The sequence below is a fragment of the Elgaria multicarinata genome, chromosome 17, assembly GCF_023053635.1.
Source record: "Elgaria multicarinata webbii isolate HBS135686 ecotype San Diego chromosome 17, rElgMul1.1.pri, whole genome shotgun sequence".
In the NCBI taxonomy this organism is placed as follows: domain Eukaryota; kingdom Metazoa; phylum Chordata; class Lepidosauria; order Squamata; family Anguidae; genus Elgaria; species Elgaria multicarinata.
This window is the reverse complement of record NC_086187.1, coordinates 24,909,586-24,927,642: the sequence shown is the minus strand read 5'-3', so window position 1 is coordinate 24,927,642 and position 18,057 is coordinate 24,909,586. Positions and strand designations below refer to the sequence as shown.

At 44.4% G+C, this 18,057-nt stretch overlaps 1 protein-coding gene across 1 annotated transcript in view; it reads right to left on the bottom strand.

Moving 5' to 3' along the window:
• The window catches only part of MAD1L1 (mitotic arrest deficient 1 like 1), a 466,163-nt gene that overhangs the window by 257,314 nt on the left and 190,792 nt on the right, over nucleotides 1-18,057 (bottom strand). Inside the window, exon 13 of the mRNA XM_063143631.1 lies at nucleotides 15,795-15,851. Within this exon, the coding sequence (XP_062999701.1) occupies nucleotides 15,795-15,851 (57 nt within the window). The remainder of the gene's footprint in view (nucleotides 1-15,794; nucleotides 15,852-18,057) is intronic.

Sequence of the window (18,057 nt, the reverse complement as noted above, 5' to 3'; positions counted from 1 at the left end):
AACAAATTAAGCCATGAACCATGTTAAAACACTATATTATTTAAAAGCAGTAAAAACAATTAAAACAGTTAAAACAATGTGCCATCTTAGTGAATTTAGTAGCCTCTCCCTCAGAGTAAGAACCTAAGAAGAGCCCTGATGCTGGATCAGACCAAAGGTCCAACTAGTCCAGCATTCTGTTCACACAGTCTCCAACCAGCTGTTGACCAGGAACCCACAAAGTAGCATAAAAACAGCCATAAAAATAGAGTAACTGTAAAACAATTAGCTTGATATTACAACAGGTATGCCATCAAATGAGGTAATATGGGGGAGTTTTGTTTTGAAAAGACATTTCAAGCGTATGTAAGAGACTTGTTTTGAAAAGTCATACTCACAAGGCACGCTTGAGTCAGAGAAATAATTATTGGGTCTCAAACATGCCTGTAGCATGTCATGGGATTCTGGAATGTTTTTATAGGTCTAGTTACAGTCATTTATCTTGCTAAGAAGTTTGAAATTCAACATTATTATTTGGACATGTAGATTTAAAATAGAAACGCAGCCTTAGGGATGTGGACATAAATTTATGAAGTAAAAATGATCAAAACACGTTTTAATAGCCTCAAAAGAGTATATAAAGGGGGTTCTGAACACATAGAATTGGGAGTTTTCTCAAGAAGAATTTACCCCATCTTTAATTGCCTGTTGAACAAGCCCAGTGAGCTTCATGGTGATGATCAGACATATTATTATTGCTCTGCTTAGGAGCCTTGACTTAATTATGATGCTTCTGAATGTACTAGGTGTTTGAATCTATACATGTATTTAGTACTGTTATGCTGATATTTTCAGAGTAAAGAAACAAAAATTAAATCTTGCCTGAGAGGGTAATTTCTGGGAATAAAAAAAACCTGTATGACCAATATCTAGAGTGAAGAATTCATCTTACTGTAAAATGGCATTTGGTTTAAGAATTTAATTATGTTTAGTTAAACAGGTAGCTCAAGTTTGCTTACATAATGGTAATATATTTGAAAGAACCTCTGAATACGTCACAACAGAGACTCTGCAGATCAACTAGAATGGCTGAGAGTCAAGATAGAGAAAAGAATTTCTTGATACAGTACATTGTTAGAGGATGGACTTCACCATTGCAAGTTGCGGCAATGGCCACCAAATCAGAGGGCTTTCAATGGGGATTAAGTCAAACTTCTGGAGGACGTGGCTATCAATTTCTAATGATGGCAATATATTATCTCTAGGATTAGAGTCAGCTTGTCTCTGAATATCACAGAATCATGGAATCATAGAATAGTAGAGTTGGAAGGGGCCCACAAGGCCATCGAGTCCAACCACCTGCTCAATGCAGGAATCCACCCTAAAGCATCCCTGACAGATGGATGTCCAGCTGCCTGTTGAAGGCCTCCAGTGTGGGAGAGCCCACCACCTCCCTAGGTAACTGATTCCATTGTCGTACTGCTCTAACAGTCAGGAAGTTTTTCCTGATGTCCAGCCGGAATCTGACTTCCTTTAACTTGGGCCCATTATTCCGTGTCCTGCACTCTGGGAGGATCGAGAAGAGATCCTTGCTCTCCTCTGTGTGACAACCTTTTAAGTATTTGAAGAGTGCTATCATGTCTCCCCTCAATCTCCTCTTCTCCAGGCTAAACATGCCCAGTTCTTTCAGTCTCAGTTGCTGGAAAATAACCGTGGGCGATGGCTATTGCCTTCATGTCCCACTTGGGCACTTCCCATATGCACCTTGTTGCTCGTAATGGAAATAGCATGATGGGTTTAGATAAGACTTTGTTCTGATCCAGTAGGGCTTTTCCTATGCTTCTGTGGACTGGCATCTTTACCATTGGCCAACCTCTGAGTCCATCTAATCTCTCAAAGCAGGATTCTGGAACCTGGGCTAGGACATTAACTTCCAGTGACTAGAAGAGGCTGCCACTGACATCTCCTTGTAGCCTAGCACATTGATCCATGTTGTGATGTGAACTGTAATAGTAAGCTGCTTTGGGAGATAAACGTGGTTTAAAAGTAGGATATGTTTGTTTTTTTAAAAGCAAGTAGTGAGTCTATTATAAAAGTTTAAAATGGTTAACAACCCACGGGCTTCCTTGGGAAAGAGCAAGTTTTTGAAAGGGAAAGATGAATAAGAAGTGAATTGCAGAGAGAGGGTGTGATGCGATGCATTGAAGTGAAAGGCTGTGTTTGACTACGAGTCTCAACACAATTCAAGAGGCTATTTAAATCTATCAATATTTAAATACATGTAAACTAGGATGTCTTGGGGAGGAGAAATCTATGCTTGAACAGGGAATGACAAGATAAGGATTTACTTGACCTCTGCCCTCCACGCTCAACCATTTTAGCACGGCAATACACCAAGGCATGGCAACATGGCTCTAAATTAGGAGATTAGATGCACCGCAACAGTGCCTCTGATTCCCAGAGTGGGTGTGCGTGGAGATACTGTCCCTGCTGGACACCAAAGCATAAGCAGCAGTAACTTCCTTTACAATTTCCAGTATAACATGGGAAGTTGGGCTTGTCTCCCTGGGGAGAGAACTGTGCACCTCTCAACACAAAAGAATTACAATTCCATGTCAAGACAGTCCAAATTCTATGCCAGGAAGTACTGAATTTCTGTTTTGTTTGGTTTTTCCTGTGCTCCAAAGAAACATGTTTTATGTGTGTCCCTCTTCACGTTATTTATTTTGAAGATTTACACCCTGCCTTTGGATCAAATGCTCTCTGAGACAGTGCCAAAGAACTCAGCTGCATTGGTATTTGAGATAAAATGTGACTCTATTATCTCCATTTCGAATGGAAAACTGGCAAAGCAGAGACTTAGGATCAGCCGGGGTGGGTGGGGGGTGGAATTGTCATTTACATGTGCTGATGTCCAACCTCATCAAATCGCTAGAAGCAACCCTTCCTAGTTTAGAGTGCATAAGAACTCCAGAACCTACAAAGGTCTCTGCAATTCGAAGGAAGCTTGTGGCCTTGAAGATGTTTTTGGCCTACAGCTTCCATCACCCCAGCCAGCAGAACGACTGGTGAAGGAAGATGGGAGTTGTGGGCCAAAACATTTCGAGCGCGCCTTGTCACCCGCCCTTGCTCCAACTGCGGAGTCACTATTCTCATCAAGCTACTCAAGCCACATCCTGAATTGGCCAATCCAGAGCCCTGGCAGGGAAAGGGCTCCACTCATGAAGTACCACCACTGCGGGTAAATTTATTAGCAATCATTTATAGCCATTAAGGTTAGGAACCTCTACTCAGTGTTTGCATGCCCATGCACACAGAACTCTCTATGCACCAGTATTAGCAAGTCAAATCAGCTGGGTTAACTTTTGCATATTCGATCAAAGTTAAAGATAAGCTTGGAATTATTTTTCTTCTTCTTTTAAACAACCTCTACAATAGTAAGAGGTTTGAAAAAGAGTTGCCCAACAGGGAAGCAGTGAGTTTATCATCCGGTGTCTTCCAACTTATAGTAAGTCAGAGCCTTGGTCCATTTAGCCCTGTATTGTCGACACTGACTGGCAGCAGCCTCTCCGGGGTTTCAGGCAGGGATTTTCCCAGGCCTTCCTGGACGTGGGAGCTTTCACGTGCCAAGTGTGTGCTCTCTCGTTGAGCCATGCCCCCTCCCCAAAGTCAGTTCACCTTCAGCCACGTAGCCTGTCTCTTCCATTTTTCACTTGGTCGGACGAGCGCACAGTCTGACAAGAAGCAAAAGCAGTGGTAGGGCACATCTTTTGCAAGCAGAAGGTGATGGGGTCAATCTCTGGCATCTCCAGGTAGGGTCAGGAAGATCCTGTCTGAAACTCCAGAGTCAGCGTAAACCTCACTGCCAAAGGAGATCTTTAAGTCTCAGTTACCAAGTTACCTTGGAAAAAGCGAGCAAAAGTGAGCTACCGTATTTCTTCGATTCTAAGACGCACTTTTCCCCCAATATAAACATCTCTAAAAACACGCTGCGCCTTAGAATCGATGGCGTCTTAGAATCGCCTGCAAAGTGCGCTGTTCTCCCTCCACCCTGCTCTCGATGTCCAGGCGGCTCAAGGGCTTGTTGAGCACCTAAGCAGCTCTGCACTCACCATCTAGGCTGGGGAATGTGCTTGGCCTGATTGGGGGCCTCAGCGACGATCTGCGGCTGCCCTGGGCCTATTTGTGCTCCTCAGAGCTAACCGGGCTCACACACACACCCCAACAGAGCTCCGAGCACTAAGCGGGCCCCGCCCGCCGCGCCACGAGCACAGCCGTCCCGGTTGGGCCTAGTGGGCATGGCTATGCGGCTCCGTTCAGGTCGGGCCTGGCGCGCACCTGACCTTGTGCATGGGGCCAGGGCGGACGGGCGGGCGCTGCAGGGCTCGCGGAGGGTTGTGTGAGGCGGGCGGGTGCCGCCGGCTTCTTGCGGCTGCTGGTTCTGTGCAGCAGAGGAGGAGCAGCAACGCCGGCCGGGAAGATGGAGGTGACGCCCGGGAGGTGAGTTGCTGGGCCGGGGAGCGGGCGGGACGCACTCCGGGACTCGCAGCTGCGCCTCGCGAACGACCCCCTCCTGCTCCCTGCAAGAAGTGGTGGCAGCTGGTAAAGCCTCCGGGCCCTTGCATGTGCTCCCCGGTTGGCCCCCACCCACATCTCTTCCCTTACCTGCCTGCAATCCGCTCCCCATGCATGGCAGAATATTTTCCCCCCATATAAACATCTCTAAAATGGGGTGCGCCTTAGAATCGATGGCGTCTTAGAATCGAAGAAATACGGTATTATACTTCCGTTTTAAGCTATTATATTTTATGCTGCATTTGATGTATTTGATGGTTTTAATTTTTGTGAACCGCCCACAATAAATAAAATAAGTGACTTGCAGTATTTTCTCCATTTTGTAGACGGTATGAATTAACTGTCTGATGGCCAGGACATCTCTGCTTCCATAGGAATAACAGAAAATAAAGAGCCACAAAGGAGAAAGTTTTTTTTAAAAAAGCCACACATGAAAGCCAGTGTTTAAAAACAGGCCTAAACTGTGGAAATGGTCTATGAGGCTCATAGTCTCGCTGCCATCAGATGGAGACTGGAGTGTGCACCATACAAAAGGCAAGGAGGTAGTGGTTCCTCCCAAAAGACGACGTAACTGAAAGTAACTCCAGCAGGACAGCACTTGGCAAGAGCTTGGATTTAAGCAGCCAGTCTTTAGAGGTTAATGAAATATTCATAGATGAGTTTAAAAAAAAAAAAATCCTGACAAGCCAGAACCTGTAATACAACAAAGAATTGTCAACCTCAATTAGGCGATTCCAAATAGGGAGGGAGAAGCCATTAATTATTATCAAAAGGTCACCGGAAAAGTTCCTCTGCATGATCCCTTCGCTATCGAGATGCTGCGGAGCAGCTCCTGAATAAAAATGTGCTCTGGTTGGGCCACCTCTGCCCACCAGCTATACAGCTATGAAAGCGAGAACAACCAAGCCGAGAGCTTGAGACACAAGCTGTTCTAGTGCCATAGAAGGGAAGTGCTTAAGGTTGAGAGTTTTTGAACACAGAGAAGTATTACTTCTGACCTGACGTGATCATGCTACCATTTTATCAATTTATGAGTATGGAGCTTTGAGGGGTGTGGGCGGTGTTGAAGTACACTGCACGTCCAGGTTGAAAAATTCTACACCAAGACAAGACAAATGCTGCACCGTGGGAAGATGCCTTCTTATATTGCACCTCCTCTTATCCACTTGAACACGCTTGGAACTCCTAAATATTTATGGGGAACCAGAATGATCAGGGGTCTGGAAACAAAGCCCTATGAAGAGAGACTGAAACAACTGGGCATGTTTAGCCTGGAGAAGAGAAGATAGAGGGGAGACATGATAGCACTCTTCAAATACTTGAAAGATTGTCACACAGAGGAGGACCAGGATCTCTTCTCGATCCTCCCAGAGTGCAGGACACGGAATAACGGGCTGAAGTTACAGGCATTCAAGAGGCAGCTGGACAACCCTCTGTCAGGGATGCTTTAGGGTGGATTCCTGCATTGAGCAGGGGGTTGGACTTGATGGCCTTTTAGGCCTCTTCCAGCTCTACTGTTCTATGATTCTATGATTTATACCAAAAGCAGGGTGTCCCTCTCCAAATCCAGACCTCATCTTTGTTCCATGAGAGTCAAACTGACCCATAGGGATGCCTAAATGACAGATCTTTACTCATTTCTTTGTATTCCTGGCAATTGTCATCTGAAAGCTCAGGGTGAGTTACAATGCATCTAAAACCATCTTTAAAAAATCAATTTTCCTCCCAATCTCATACAATCAAAATCCCCTATATCCACTCAGCCAACCAAAACATAGCTGCTCAGAACTTTGGATCTCCATCCAGGTACCAACAGGCTTATCCCAGACAGGATACAGGGAAGAGGGGATTTTAACTTTTCAAGGGCAAGATCCAACATGACCAAAACCCCATCAAGCATTCCTGTCAAATCGAAGCGTACCTTGGGAATGCCAAAAAGTGCAAATGCAACATTATTGATCTTCCTGGTTGTCATGTGTGTTTCATTAACATTCACCTCATCAAGGTCCCTGCGCTTTTGCATCTGTATTTGTTCCACCTCCAGTAATATACAGCAGATGGCTCCAATTTTGCAAGGGTCTTCTAAATGGAACATCAATTTCCAAAGAGAAAACATGAGGCAGATGCAGCACAGCCACCAGAGGGAATTCTTCCGGGGACCATTCATTTTAACTGACTTGAGCAGGAAGTAAAAATATAAAATAGAAATTAGGTGCTTTTTCTTCTCCCAGGAGGCTATTACAAACCCAAATGGGGCAGAGAAATAATGGTTAGGTTTACACACACTATAAAAGGGATGCACAGAAAAACTCTTTTCTAGAAATATTAAGCAGGATTATCCTTGACACTGTCCTGGTTTATATCTTATACCAATCCATGGTTTATTTAACCCATGGTTTTCCTATGGTTTGTTGTCCTACCCAGGGTTTGTCTGGCAGATGATCAAACAAACTGGTTTGTTTCCTAAATTCCTGGGTTGTTTCCCTCTTTTGCCCACTCCCACCCTGAATCCCAAATGCTCTTGTGGTGCTGAAGAGCAGCTGGGCTTTCTACTGCTCTTGCTCAACGCCTCTTAGCTTGGCAAAACAACCATGAACAACCTATGGTTCTGAGTTCACACTTTGAACAACCCATGGTTTAAACAACCTAGAGTTCATAACCCCACAGAAACCCATAGGTTCTCTTTCTGGGTTGTTCATGGTTAACAAAATATGTGTTTGCACTTCATGACAGTGCCTCGGTTCACACAATATGACAACCCAAAAATTCAACAGTCGATACCATAGTTAGTGTTATGTGTGAATCTAGCCAACGTTTGCTTTATTAAAAAGCTGGTTTTTTCTAGGCGGACATGATGGGCTTTGCCAGGCCATGCTGTCTTTTACTGATTCAGGAATTTCCTGACAATTGAGCATGTTTAAAGTATGATCACTTTTGGGATGTTGGTGTATTATTTTTATTCTTATTATTTTCATTTCTGTACTGCCCCATAGTGGAAGCTCACTGGGCGGTTTACATCTCTGGCATTAACTCCAATAAGGGACAGGAGCCAAGACTATTGCAATTTATTGTTGTTGTTGTTGTTGTTGTTGTTGTTGTTGTTAAGAACAAGAATGTTACTGGTGTGTGAGAACCAGTGTTAAAACTCCTTGATCTCCCCTCTGGAAGTATATAAACAACCAAAAGAAGAAATAATATATCTAAGCAAGTATATGAGGCTTCATGATGAAAGTACACATCAAAAGAGAGAAGAATCAAAGTGCCTTCATTCTATATACACAGCACCGGGAGGGAGGTTAATTTGTCTTAAACCAGAAAATAAATTCCAGGTTCAAGCTCAGTATAGCATATGAAATACGAGAGACTTTCTGCCTGGCGATAATCACAAACTCATTTCTCCAGCCACCGCTGTCCATGCTTAATTAGGGTGAAGTATGTTAATGATACAGCGGTGCAGCCCAGAGACGTCTTCAGTTGCAATATTAATTGCATTTAGAGAAAGAAGCATGAATTGTGCTTATACAAGCTAATTAGTATGGGTTTGCTAATTAATACTGGAAAGTCAAACTGCCTTTGTCTTGTCAACTGCAATTAGCTGGAGCTGTTTAAATTTCTCTCTCTTTTTTCAAGTAGTAAACTGACTTTTAGCAGAGACGTAATTGAATCATGCGCTAGAATACACTGTGTCAGTTAGCTTAGCAGGTCTATTACCCTTTGATACAGTAGTTTTGGACAATGCGAAGGCAATGTCATCTGATAGCAAACATCACCACGCCCGACAGCATCCCCTGTGGCAATATCCCTTTGCCTGGCGTTGCAGACTAGGAACTCATTGCCTCAGGTTAGCCTCCTTCTGCCCATTATAGGCACACAAGCTTTCATCATAAGCATCAGCAGGTTATTTAGTAAGCACAACTAAATGTTAAAACTGGAAGTAAGGTAGATAAATGTTAACGCCCTTGTTGTAACAGTCAATCAATTGGTAAGACCAATCAATTCGAAACCTTTTAAAACCAAGTAAAAAGCCATCCCCAATTAATCAGGCAAGTCCATTGTTAAAGTTAATTATTTTTAAGGTAAGCGGTGTGTGTGTTTTTTTTTAAAAAATGCAAATGGCAGGAAGTTACCACCTTAGAAGAGGCATTCCACCGTCACTTTGTTTCAGAAGGGAATACCTCTTCTAAGGTGGAGTATTTATTTATTTATTTATTATTTAGAATATTTATATACCGCTCCCCATTGAAAAATTTCAGAGCGGTGTACAAGGTAAAATGAAAATAAAAACAGAATAAGACAGTTAAAACAAAATTTAAAAAGAAGCAAAAAACAACACAGAAATCCAAGGCTGCATGTTAAAGAAAGGCTTCTTGGAATAAAGATGTTTTCAGGAGGCGCCGAAAGGAGTACAAGGTCGGAGCCTGCCTGACCTCCAGAGGCAGGGAATTCCACAGGAGGGGGCCACCACGCTGAAGGCTCTTCCCCGGGTGGATTCCAATTGGAGGATGGATCTAGGTGGAACCATTAAAAAGAAGGCACCATCCCAAAAAGAAAGGCAGCCTTTTTGCCTTCAAAATTATTATGTATGCACATTAAAACTCATTTGATTAACAACACTGATTTAACTGAGTGACATCCCTGATTACAGCACTCTCGTATGTCAAATGAGAGGCCCTGTAGCTCAGGACGTTTTGCATGTAAAAGGTCCCAGGTTCGGTTAAACAATTTCAGGTGAAAGATTAGAAAAGGCCATGGACACATCCCTTAGCCTGGAAACAGCCGTCATTGCTGGCTGACTGGGAAAGTCTGGATAACCCAAGGTTCTCAAAGGTGGAAAAGGTACCACCTGAACCTACTGAAACATTAAATCCATTCTCATCTTTGGCAGTGAATGGAAAAGGACCTGGGAACATTGTCCCAGCACCAATGGGGCAGAGCAGGGAAGGGAATTAGACCCAGAGCAGGATCCAAATCTCTAACTCAGCCATGAAATTCACAGGGTTACCTGGGGAAAGCTGCCAACTGTTAGTCAGATCTGTCATACAGAGTTGTTGAGAGGATAAAACAAGAGCATACAGCCCTGAAATCTTTGAAGTGTGAGATTCCTATACACATACACATACACACACACACACACGAGAGAGAGGGGGGGGCAGAGGCCCCATTCAGAAGACACCTTAAACCATGGCTTTAACCATGGTGGTTAAGCCAGAAAGCTGGGCTGTGTTCAGAAGACACCTTAAACCATGGTTTTAACCGTGGTGAATAAAGCAAAAAGCCTTATTCACGATGGTTAAAGCCATGGTTTAAAGTGTCTTCTGAACAGGCCGAGAGAGAGAGAGAGAGGCCCTGTGCTGTTCCCAATGAGTAAGGCAAAGGGCGGACAGAGCGTCTGGGAACCAACCCTTCAAGGAGCCTCGAAGCGCTTGCTCCCAAGACAGCTGACTCCATGCTTCCCTTTCCCACTGAGGAAAGGCAAGGAGCGGGCAGAATCGCTTTAGGGAGGGGCTTCAGCGGAAGCCGCAGCGGGCCGGACAGGGAGGTCCCGTGAGCCGTGAGTTCCCCAGCCCTGTTTTACTGCTTCTTCATTGCTGACAAACACAGAAGTTCCTCAATGGTGATATCAGGATCAATTAAGTATTAAGCTCAGTAGGGCCCTCGTTGCAGTATAATCATTTCGAAAACGCTTCTATGGAGAGTGCAGGGCTCTTTAAAAATCCACACACACATTTCGATACAGAGAGAAGGAGGCGCTCTTAACCCAGCCCGTATTCACTCACCATGTGAGGAGGCAAGGGCACTCATCCCAGAGTGCAGGACTCGGAATAACGGGCTCAAGTTACAGGAAGTCAGATTCCAGCTGGACATCAGGAAAAACTTCCTGACTGTTAGAGCAGTACGACAATGGAACCAATGACCTAGGAAGGTTGTGGGCTCTCCCACACTAGGGGCCTTCAAGAGGCAGCTGGACAACCACCTGTCAGGGATGCTTTAGGGTGGATTCCTGCATTGAGCAGGGGGTTGGACTCGATGGCCTTTTAGGCCCCTTCCAACTCTGCTATTCTATGATTCTAAGTTGAAATAACTGCTGCCTATTCAATAAGTGGAGCAAAACTGCCATGGTATGGAGAATGTGGATGGGGAGACATTTTTCTCCCTCTCTCAAAATACTAGAACCCAGTGAGGTCATCCCATGAAGATGATTGGTGGGAGATCCAGGACAAATAAAAGGAAGCACTTCTTCACACAGCGCATAGTTAAACTATGGAACTCACTACCACAGGATGTAGTGATGGCCACCAATCTGGATGGCTTTAAAAGGGGGTTGGATAAGTTCCTGGAGGCTAAGGCTATCCATGGCTACTAGCCCTGATGGTTGTGTGGGAACATGGGTGGGAGGGTGCTGTTGCACTATGTCCTGCTTGTTCATCCCTGGCCGATGGCTGGTTAGCCACTGTGTGAACGGAGTGCTGGACTAGATGGACCCTTGGTCTGATCCAGCAGGGCTCTTCTGATGTTCTTATGATTAAGGAATGAACAGACTATGCAAAAAAGAGATTATCTTTAGCTCTATATGATGGCACTATCTTCACTTTCCAGAACATACTTGTATGAGTACCAATATAAGCTACAGGTCAGAGTCGTACGAGCCCCAAGAACATGGGTTTGTACAAGAGTCATACTTCCCTATTCCCCACAGGTCAAATAAAGCTGTAGTAAACATCGCTGGAGTCAATACTCTGAGCGTGAGGGTGAAAACTTTCTTCAGGGCAGATGTGACGATGTCACCTGCAGAGCTATTTATCCCACAGAGCAGCCCGAAGATCTAGTGAGCTATGTGACAGCACCTGACAAGTGTTTTTGCCATTCGACTGACAGCCGTGGCGTTGAGCCCACCCACCCACCCACCCACAGAGACTGGTGGAAAAGTAATACCAACAGGTGTCAGAGCATTGGTCAGGGAGCAGAGTTTCTCATTCATTTTCAGCCACAGCAGCTTAGCATCAAACTAACAAGGACTCAATCACAGAGAAATAATGGAGTGAAGGTGTTGAAAAAAGATTGGAGAGGATGAAGTGAGGGGGAGACAAAGCGTCGCAAGGTGTCCAACATCAGAGGAATGAGCGGCGCAACCTAAAGGAAATCTGAAAAGGCCAGTTGGGTTTAAGCACAGAATTGCTGAAATGAGTCAGAAGAGGGCGTTTGTTGCAACATCGTGGTGTTAAGGACTACCTAGAGCAAGACATCCTTGGGGGGCCCAGGTGGTCTGCCGGCTGAATGGCAGAATTCAAGCAGAAAGCATTTCGCTGTCCCTTTTGTACAAGCAAGAAAGATGCATTGGGGAGAAGGAGACATTTATAACGTGAACTGCCACTGCAGAAACGGAGAAGGTTCAGCCCCATCTGTCTCTGGGAAATAACAACGAATCGAGCCATCAAAATGTAGGGTGTGTGATGGACCACCGATCGTCTGAGCTCATGGATGCTTCCTCTTCCATCCCTCATCTCCACACAGCTTTTTCACACCTGGCATTGTGAGAGAACTGTTCGGCATGAAAGGCAAGATCAAATGAACAGCGCGCACACTTCTCAGGAGCGACATGGGCCACCCAAAGGGAGGCTGGCAACTCAAAACCCAGTCCCAAAGCTGAGGAAGTTCAGGAAGGGGGGGGTCCATTTTACCATCTGTTCACAAACTGCAGCTGCTGCAGAATGCAGCAGCCAGAGTGCTTTCTGTGTACGTTTTTTAGACCACATTGCACTGGAGGATGGCAACAAGGGGGAGGGCCTTTTCAGTGGTGGCCCCCCAAATTTGGAATGATCTCCCCAACGAGGCTCGCTTGGTGCCAACATTGTTATCTTTTCGGCGCCAGGTTAAGACCTTTCTCTTCTCCCAGGCATTTAATAACATTTAACAACATATACTAAGTTTGTTTGTTTTTTACAGACCCCAGAATAGCTGTTATTATAAGGATACCGTATTTTATGCTTTTTATGTTTTTAAACTTTGTATATTTGTTTAAATGTTTACTTTTTCTGTCACGTCTAACCCTACTGCCCCTGTCTTGGGAGAAGATGTTTCAGGTAATCAATCAGAATCCGATTCAGAACTAGAAGACGCAGCGCCAGAAGCCAGCCAGCCTGTATCAGTGGGGGGAGGAAGCTCTCAGGGCGATGCCCCAGCTGGGAGTCAGCCCTCTCCAGAGCTTATCTCCTCAAGGCCAAATCCTACACACACAGTGGGAAGTGAGGTTTCTTCCGGAGGTGAACATCCCAACAAGCTAGCTGATTGAGTCTGCCGGAAGCTCAAACGCAAGCCTCATCATCTGCCTCCCATCGAAAGCAGGAGTTTTCTGAGAAACATGACATTTTTAACTTTTGTAAACCGCCCAGAAAGCTTCGGCTATGGGGCGGTATATAAATGCAATAAATAAATAAAATTCCAATTCATTTCCAAGCCCAATTCAAGGGACTGGTGCTTATCAAGAAGCCCTAAATGGGACAGAATATCTGGAAAAAAAATGTGGCTTCCCATAAGAACCTCCCAGTATGTTGAGATCATCTTCTGAGGTCCTATTAATATGTCCCGCCATGAAAAGAGGTTCCACTGATGGGAATATGAATTTTTCCTGTGGCAGCAGCTCAATTGTGGAATACCCTTCTCAAAGGAGGTGAGAGTAGCCTAATCCCTGACGGCATTAAGGTGAGCAATGAAGACATTCCTGTTCTACCTGGCTTTATAATACACAATTGAGTGTTTTAACTCTGCTCCTTTTGATTTTCAGGCCTTTGTTTTGATTTTTGTTATGCCATGGTGTTTCGTTTGATTTTGTTCTATTTTGTAAACTGCTTTGAGGGTCCTTGTTAGGGCCAAAAAGAAATGTATAAATGCTTTTATACATGAATAATGCTAGTGAATAAAGAAAGAGCCCATGTAGTCTTAAGAGCCAAATCCGTTGCCAGACAGAGTTATCACAGCCATTTTAATATCTCAATTAAAATCCATTCTTGCATCAGATCTGAAAGCAGTTAATCCTTCAGAAATGACTATCCATCGCACAGCTTGACACAGCTGGCAGGCTTTCCTTCCAGAAGGCCCAATATTGGAACTGCAAAATAGTTACAACCCAGCTGAAGGACCTTGGCATGCATGTGGCAGCTCATTACTGAAATCACAAGAGTGCTGGCAATCACAACAGAAATGCATTAATAGAGTTGTCCAAGGAGGCCTGAAAATGGGAGAGGCAGGTATCAAAACCTGGTCGGAATTGCGCGACGCTTCTCAAGGATGTTTGCCTAAGGAAATGTGTTTAGAATTAGATATCCATTCCATGAATATCTCCTAGGGATGACTGTGGTTTCTAGCCTAAATGGTCTGTGGTAAAGTTCATTCTCCATAGAACTTACACCACTGTGTGTGTGTCAATGTCATCCTTAAAGAGGGAGAACTTCCTTTGCATGCAGAAGGTCCAGGTTCAATCCCTGGCATCTCCAGGTGCTGGGACAGTTCTATGCCTGAACCCCTGGGGAGCCACTGCCTATCACAATAGACAAATCTCTGCTAGATGGCCAAATAGCCTGGTCAGGTTTCAGGCAGCCTCCCTATATCTGGCTGCAGCCATGAATGGCTACACTCAAAATGAGACCTGAGATCCAAGATCCCCATGGGCAGATGCTGTTGCTGAAGCCTCAACTGCAGCCGGCAGAAGGTCCTGTGGGGTGACCAAGAAAGGGCAGAAGAGGCCAGCCTCTTAATATTTATCTGGCCAATCCAGACGCCTCATACTGACAGTCCATCAGAAGAGCTAAAGGTATACACCCCTGATCCTTTCTGTGCCTGAAGTAGTCTCTGAAGCCCAAGTACATACTGTCATGGGGAGGTCCTTAGGCAACGTCCCTTCAGGCTACATGGTTCCTGAGTGCATCTGTCTGTAATTATAGCTCTCCAGACGGGAGAACCTGTCGAGACCATAATGCTGTGTGAACACTCGAAGCAAGTGGCTAGACAGCAGGTGGTTTCATCAATTGGTATTTAACCATGAACCACTGTATAAATTTCTTTTAGTGACAGCTTGTGCCTCATGTCCCTTTTGCTTCTGTGAATGCAAATTCAGTTTTCCACAAACCCTTGAGTGCTCACACTATTTGTTTTGTGCTATTTAGGACCGCTTGAGCTGAAATGTTCTGACCATGAAGCTCTGTAACCTGCTCATTTGCAGGTCTTGAAATGCCAAACATGGAACCATACCTTACGCATGAATATAAAGAATGGTACAGAAGAGAGGGAGAGAAAGTGGCATTGTTTGTTAAATCCAGCCACCCATCACCCAGCTACTTTAGCTCAAAATTGTGTGTAAGTCACTGCCTGCGATAAAACAAATTGAGTCAAGGAGCAAAAGGAAAGGAAAAATTAAACATTCGTACAGAAATCAGTTTGCAGTAAATTCCGCATAATCACACCAATCTCTCCCTTTTAACAGCCTTGATAAATGAGCAGCTACCTTGGGAAAACATCTGACAGTATACAAAGGGCTATGTTTCTGTTCACAGCCATCAGGAGATTCACAATTTATTTTTGAATATGACAAGGCTATTTTCCTACTTCAATATGTCAACGTTTAATCATGGAGTATCAAAGTTTTGAACAATGTGCCATGAAATGTGCAAATCTTTAAGCCATGAAATAAGTACTCCTTTACTGGAAATTAAATGCAGCCCTCGAGCTCTATTCTAAGGCGGCACATAGAAAGGGGCGGGGAACACACAACGCTGTGTTTTCCAAAGGCTGGCAGTGCATAAGCCATCTCAGTGGAGACCAGGGATTTGCCATCTATAGAGGCTGAGGGTGCCTTTGGACAAGACACAGAGTAGAAATATGGGCGACGCCCTTCCATACCTTCCCTAAAGCCAGGATATGCTCCTTTCTTCTCTGGGGATATGTGGGTACCCTCCATGCATCCCAAAGGACGAAGAGAATGAACATTTCCAGGATTCATATGGGCATACAAATGCAGAGAGAGGGAGCACTTGTCAGCTCGGATGAAGCAACCCTGAAAAGGTGCCAAATTCTCAGTCTCTGTGTGTGTGTTTGCCCGAGATCACTTCCTCCATGGTGAAGGGAGGAAGATGAGATCCCATATTTAAATGGATGGATGCAGCTCACAGTGATCCCCGTTGACACCATGAAGAATTAAACCAACAAGCAAATGAACACACACACATTCCCCAAGCTCCAACACTCACCATGTCTGCTCTTTTCTTCTGATTCCCTGCTTCTTCCAAAGTCTGGGACAGCTCAGCCTTCAAGACAAAAAAAGAAAGAAAGTTCAAGAAAACAACAAGCAAAAAAGTAAAAACAAGGTTAATGCAGCATAGCGCCACAGAGATTGGGCAGTGAACAAGGAGGTCCCTGGTTCAAATGCCACCCTTGCCTGCTTTAGGTTTCCAATTAACTGTAGAAGGGGAAACAGCACCGCGAGGTGGGTTTCCCACCATTCTCCCAGGCTTTGGAAAACAAAATCACAACAAATGGTCAAAATAGCTTCATCCTCAAAGCCCGGTTTGTCTTACAGAGGAGACATCCTGGAAAGGGTGATTTTGGAGCTGCCTGAAAACCAACCACAGCATGTATTTTGAAAGAAGATTTCTTGGTGAAATTAATGTGATAGGGAAGACTTCAGGGAGGCTGGATGGGGGAACAAATACTGCAGTATAAGTCTGCATGAAACGTTACATTGTCCTACTTTAGGGCCTCTTTTGCCCAATCTTGTTGGCAGTTCTTACCCAGGAGAAAGGATCTCTGTATGAAGCCTTCAGTGGAAGGCCCTCAGCAAGAGGAATTGCAAGGAAAAAAATGGCATTCTAAGTTCTTTTAGAGAAACGCCATGAAAACACGTTCTTGTTTCCCCTCACCTCTTCTTCCCTTTCATGAGATCATATTGGAGACCGATCATCTTTCCTGTAGCTACACAAAGAAGCTTGAAGAATAATCTCAATGGATGACACAGAAGCCCATTTAAACCAGCCTAAAGAAACCCAACCAAAATGGAAGCCTTTCATCCAAACTAATTCATGTCATTCCAGGCAGTTGTTCATTAAAACTCTCCAGGGTCTTTCCCCAACACCGTGTGAAATGATCTTTACAAGCACAGCCTCCAAAACAGAGGTGAACAGCAAGTAATTCACTACAAAGGAGTGGTGCTGGTGGAGAGGGAACCATCAAGCCACAAAAGCTAATCACACTGAAATGCAACAAAACAAAAATTACATTCTCAAGAGCTCAACATAAAGTGTGCCGTTCTGCTTTCCAGAAAAACACTTCAATTATAAGCTTGCCTCAGCCCCTGGGTTCAGTGGGAACTACCAGAAAGTCAGAGGACCTGGCTGTGCACAGCCTGGAATCTTATCAGATTATTAAAGGAAGAGGTGCTCAAACAAAATGAATGTGATTCTAATATAAACCCAGATCCTGGTGTGGGAATACAGAAACACATTCATTAAACACTGCAGGACATGCCTGTCCTGTGCCGATGACAGAGAGTAGAGGGTGAGGAGAAAGAGGGGAGCTCTAATGAAATTATTGCTAAATTTGGAGCTGAAACACCAGGAGGCTGTGTGTAAATACATCGACACCTGGAAGCAAATTCTCCCCCAATATTTAATCAGGTTGAATTACATCAGCAGGCTGGAGTCAATAGTGAGCCACAAGGAGAAGGATTCAAAGTTTCTTGGCCACCAGGATTTACAAAGTTCTTCAAAGCCAGAAACTGCCTTTATCCTAGCACCAAATGAACACCCTGAAAAGAAATAAGTGCACTCTCTGATATTTGGACAAGATCTATCTGAATAGGATTTTATAGTTTGGAATGCCAGCTAACAGACCAAATTGGACTAAACTAACAGTGTTGTTACTCTATTCTCAAATTTACAACCCAAATAGACATTTCAACCAGACATTCGCTGAAGTTTCAATGCATAAACCAATTTGTGTTGATTTACAGGGCAATCCTACATAAAGAGACTGAGTGTTCCAACGTCAGAGCCTCCGACATATCCAAAGCCCTGCCAAGCTCATGCCAGCAAGACAAAAGTGACAGAGAAGCTACATTATCCTCCTTTCCTTCCTGTTCCAGGAGGGGGTTGGTCCATTTCTCTCGCACTGCCGAGAATGGGAAGCAAATGATTTATCCCAGCTCTGGGGCTGGCATAAATAATTCCAGATGCTGGGGGCATGGTTGGAGATCGGGAGAACAATGAACCACGTGGGCCCAAAGTCTTCCCCCTAGCCCACCTCCTTCCCCCGATGTCAGAAGTCCAACATAGGGAGGTAAAATTATTATTATTATTATTTATTTATATAGCACCATCAATGTACATGGTGCTGTACATAGTAAAACAGTAAATAGCGAGACCCTGCCGCATAGGCTTACATTCTAAATAACCTTACATAGGTTATTTGAAAGAACGTATTCTCCCTTATGAGCCTGCCCGTGCTTTGAGATCTTCT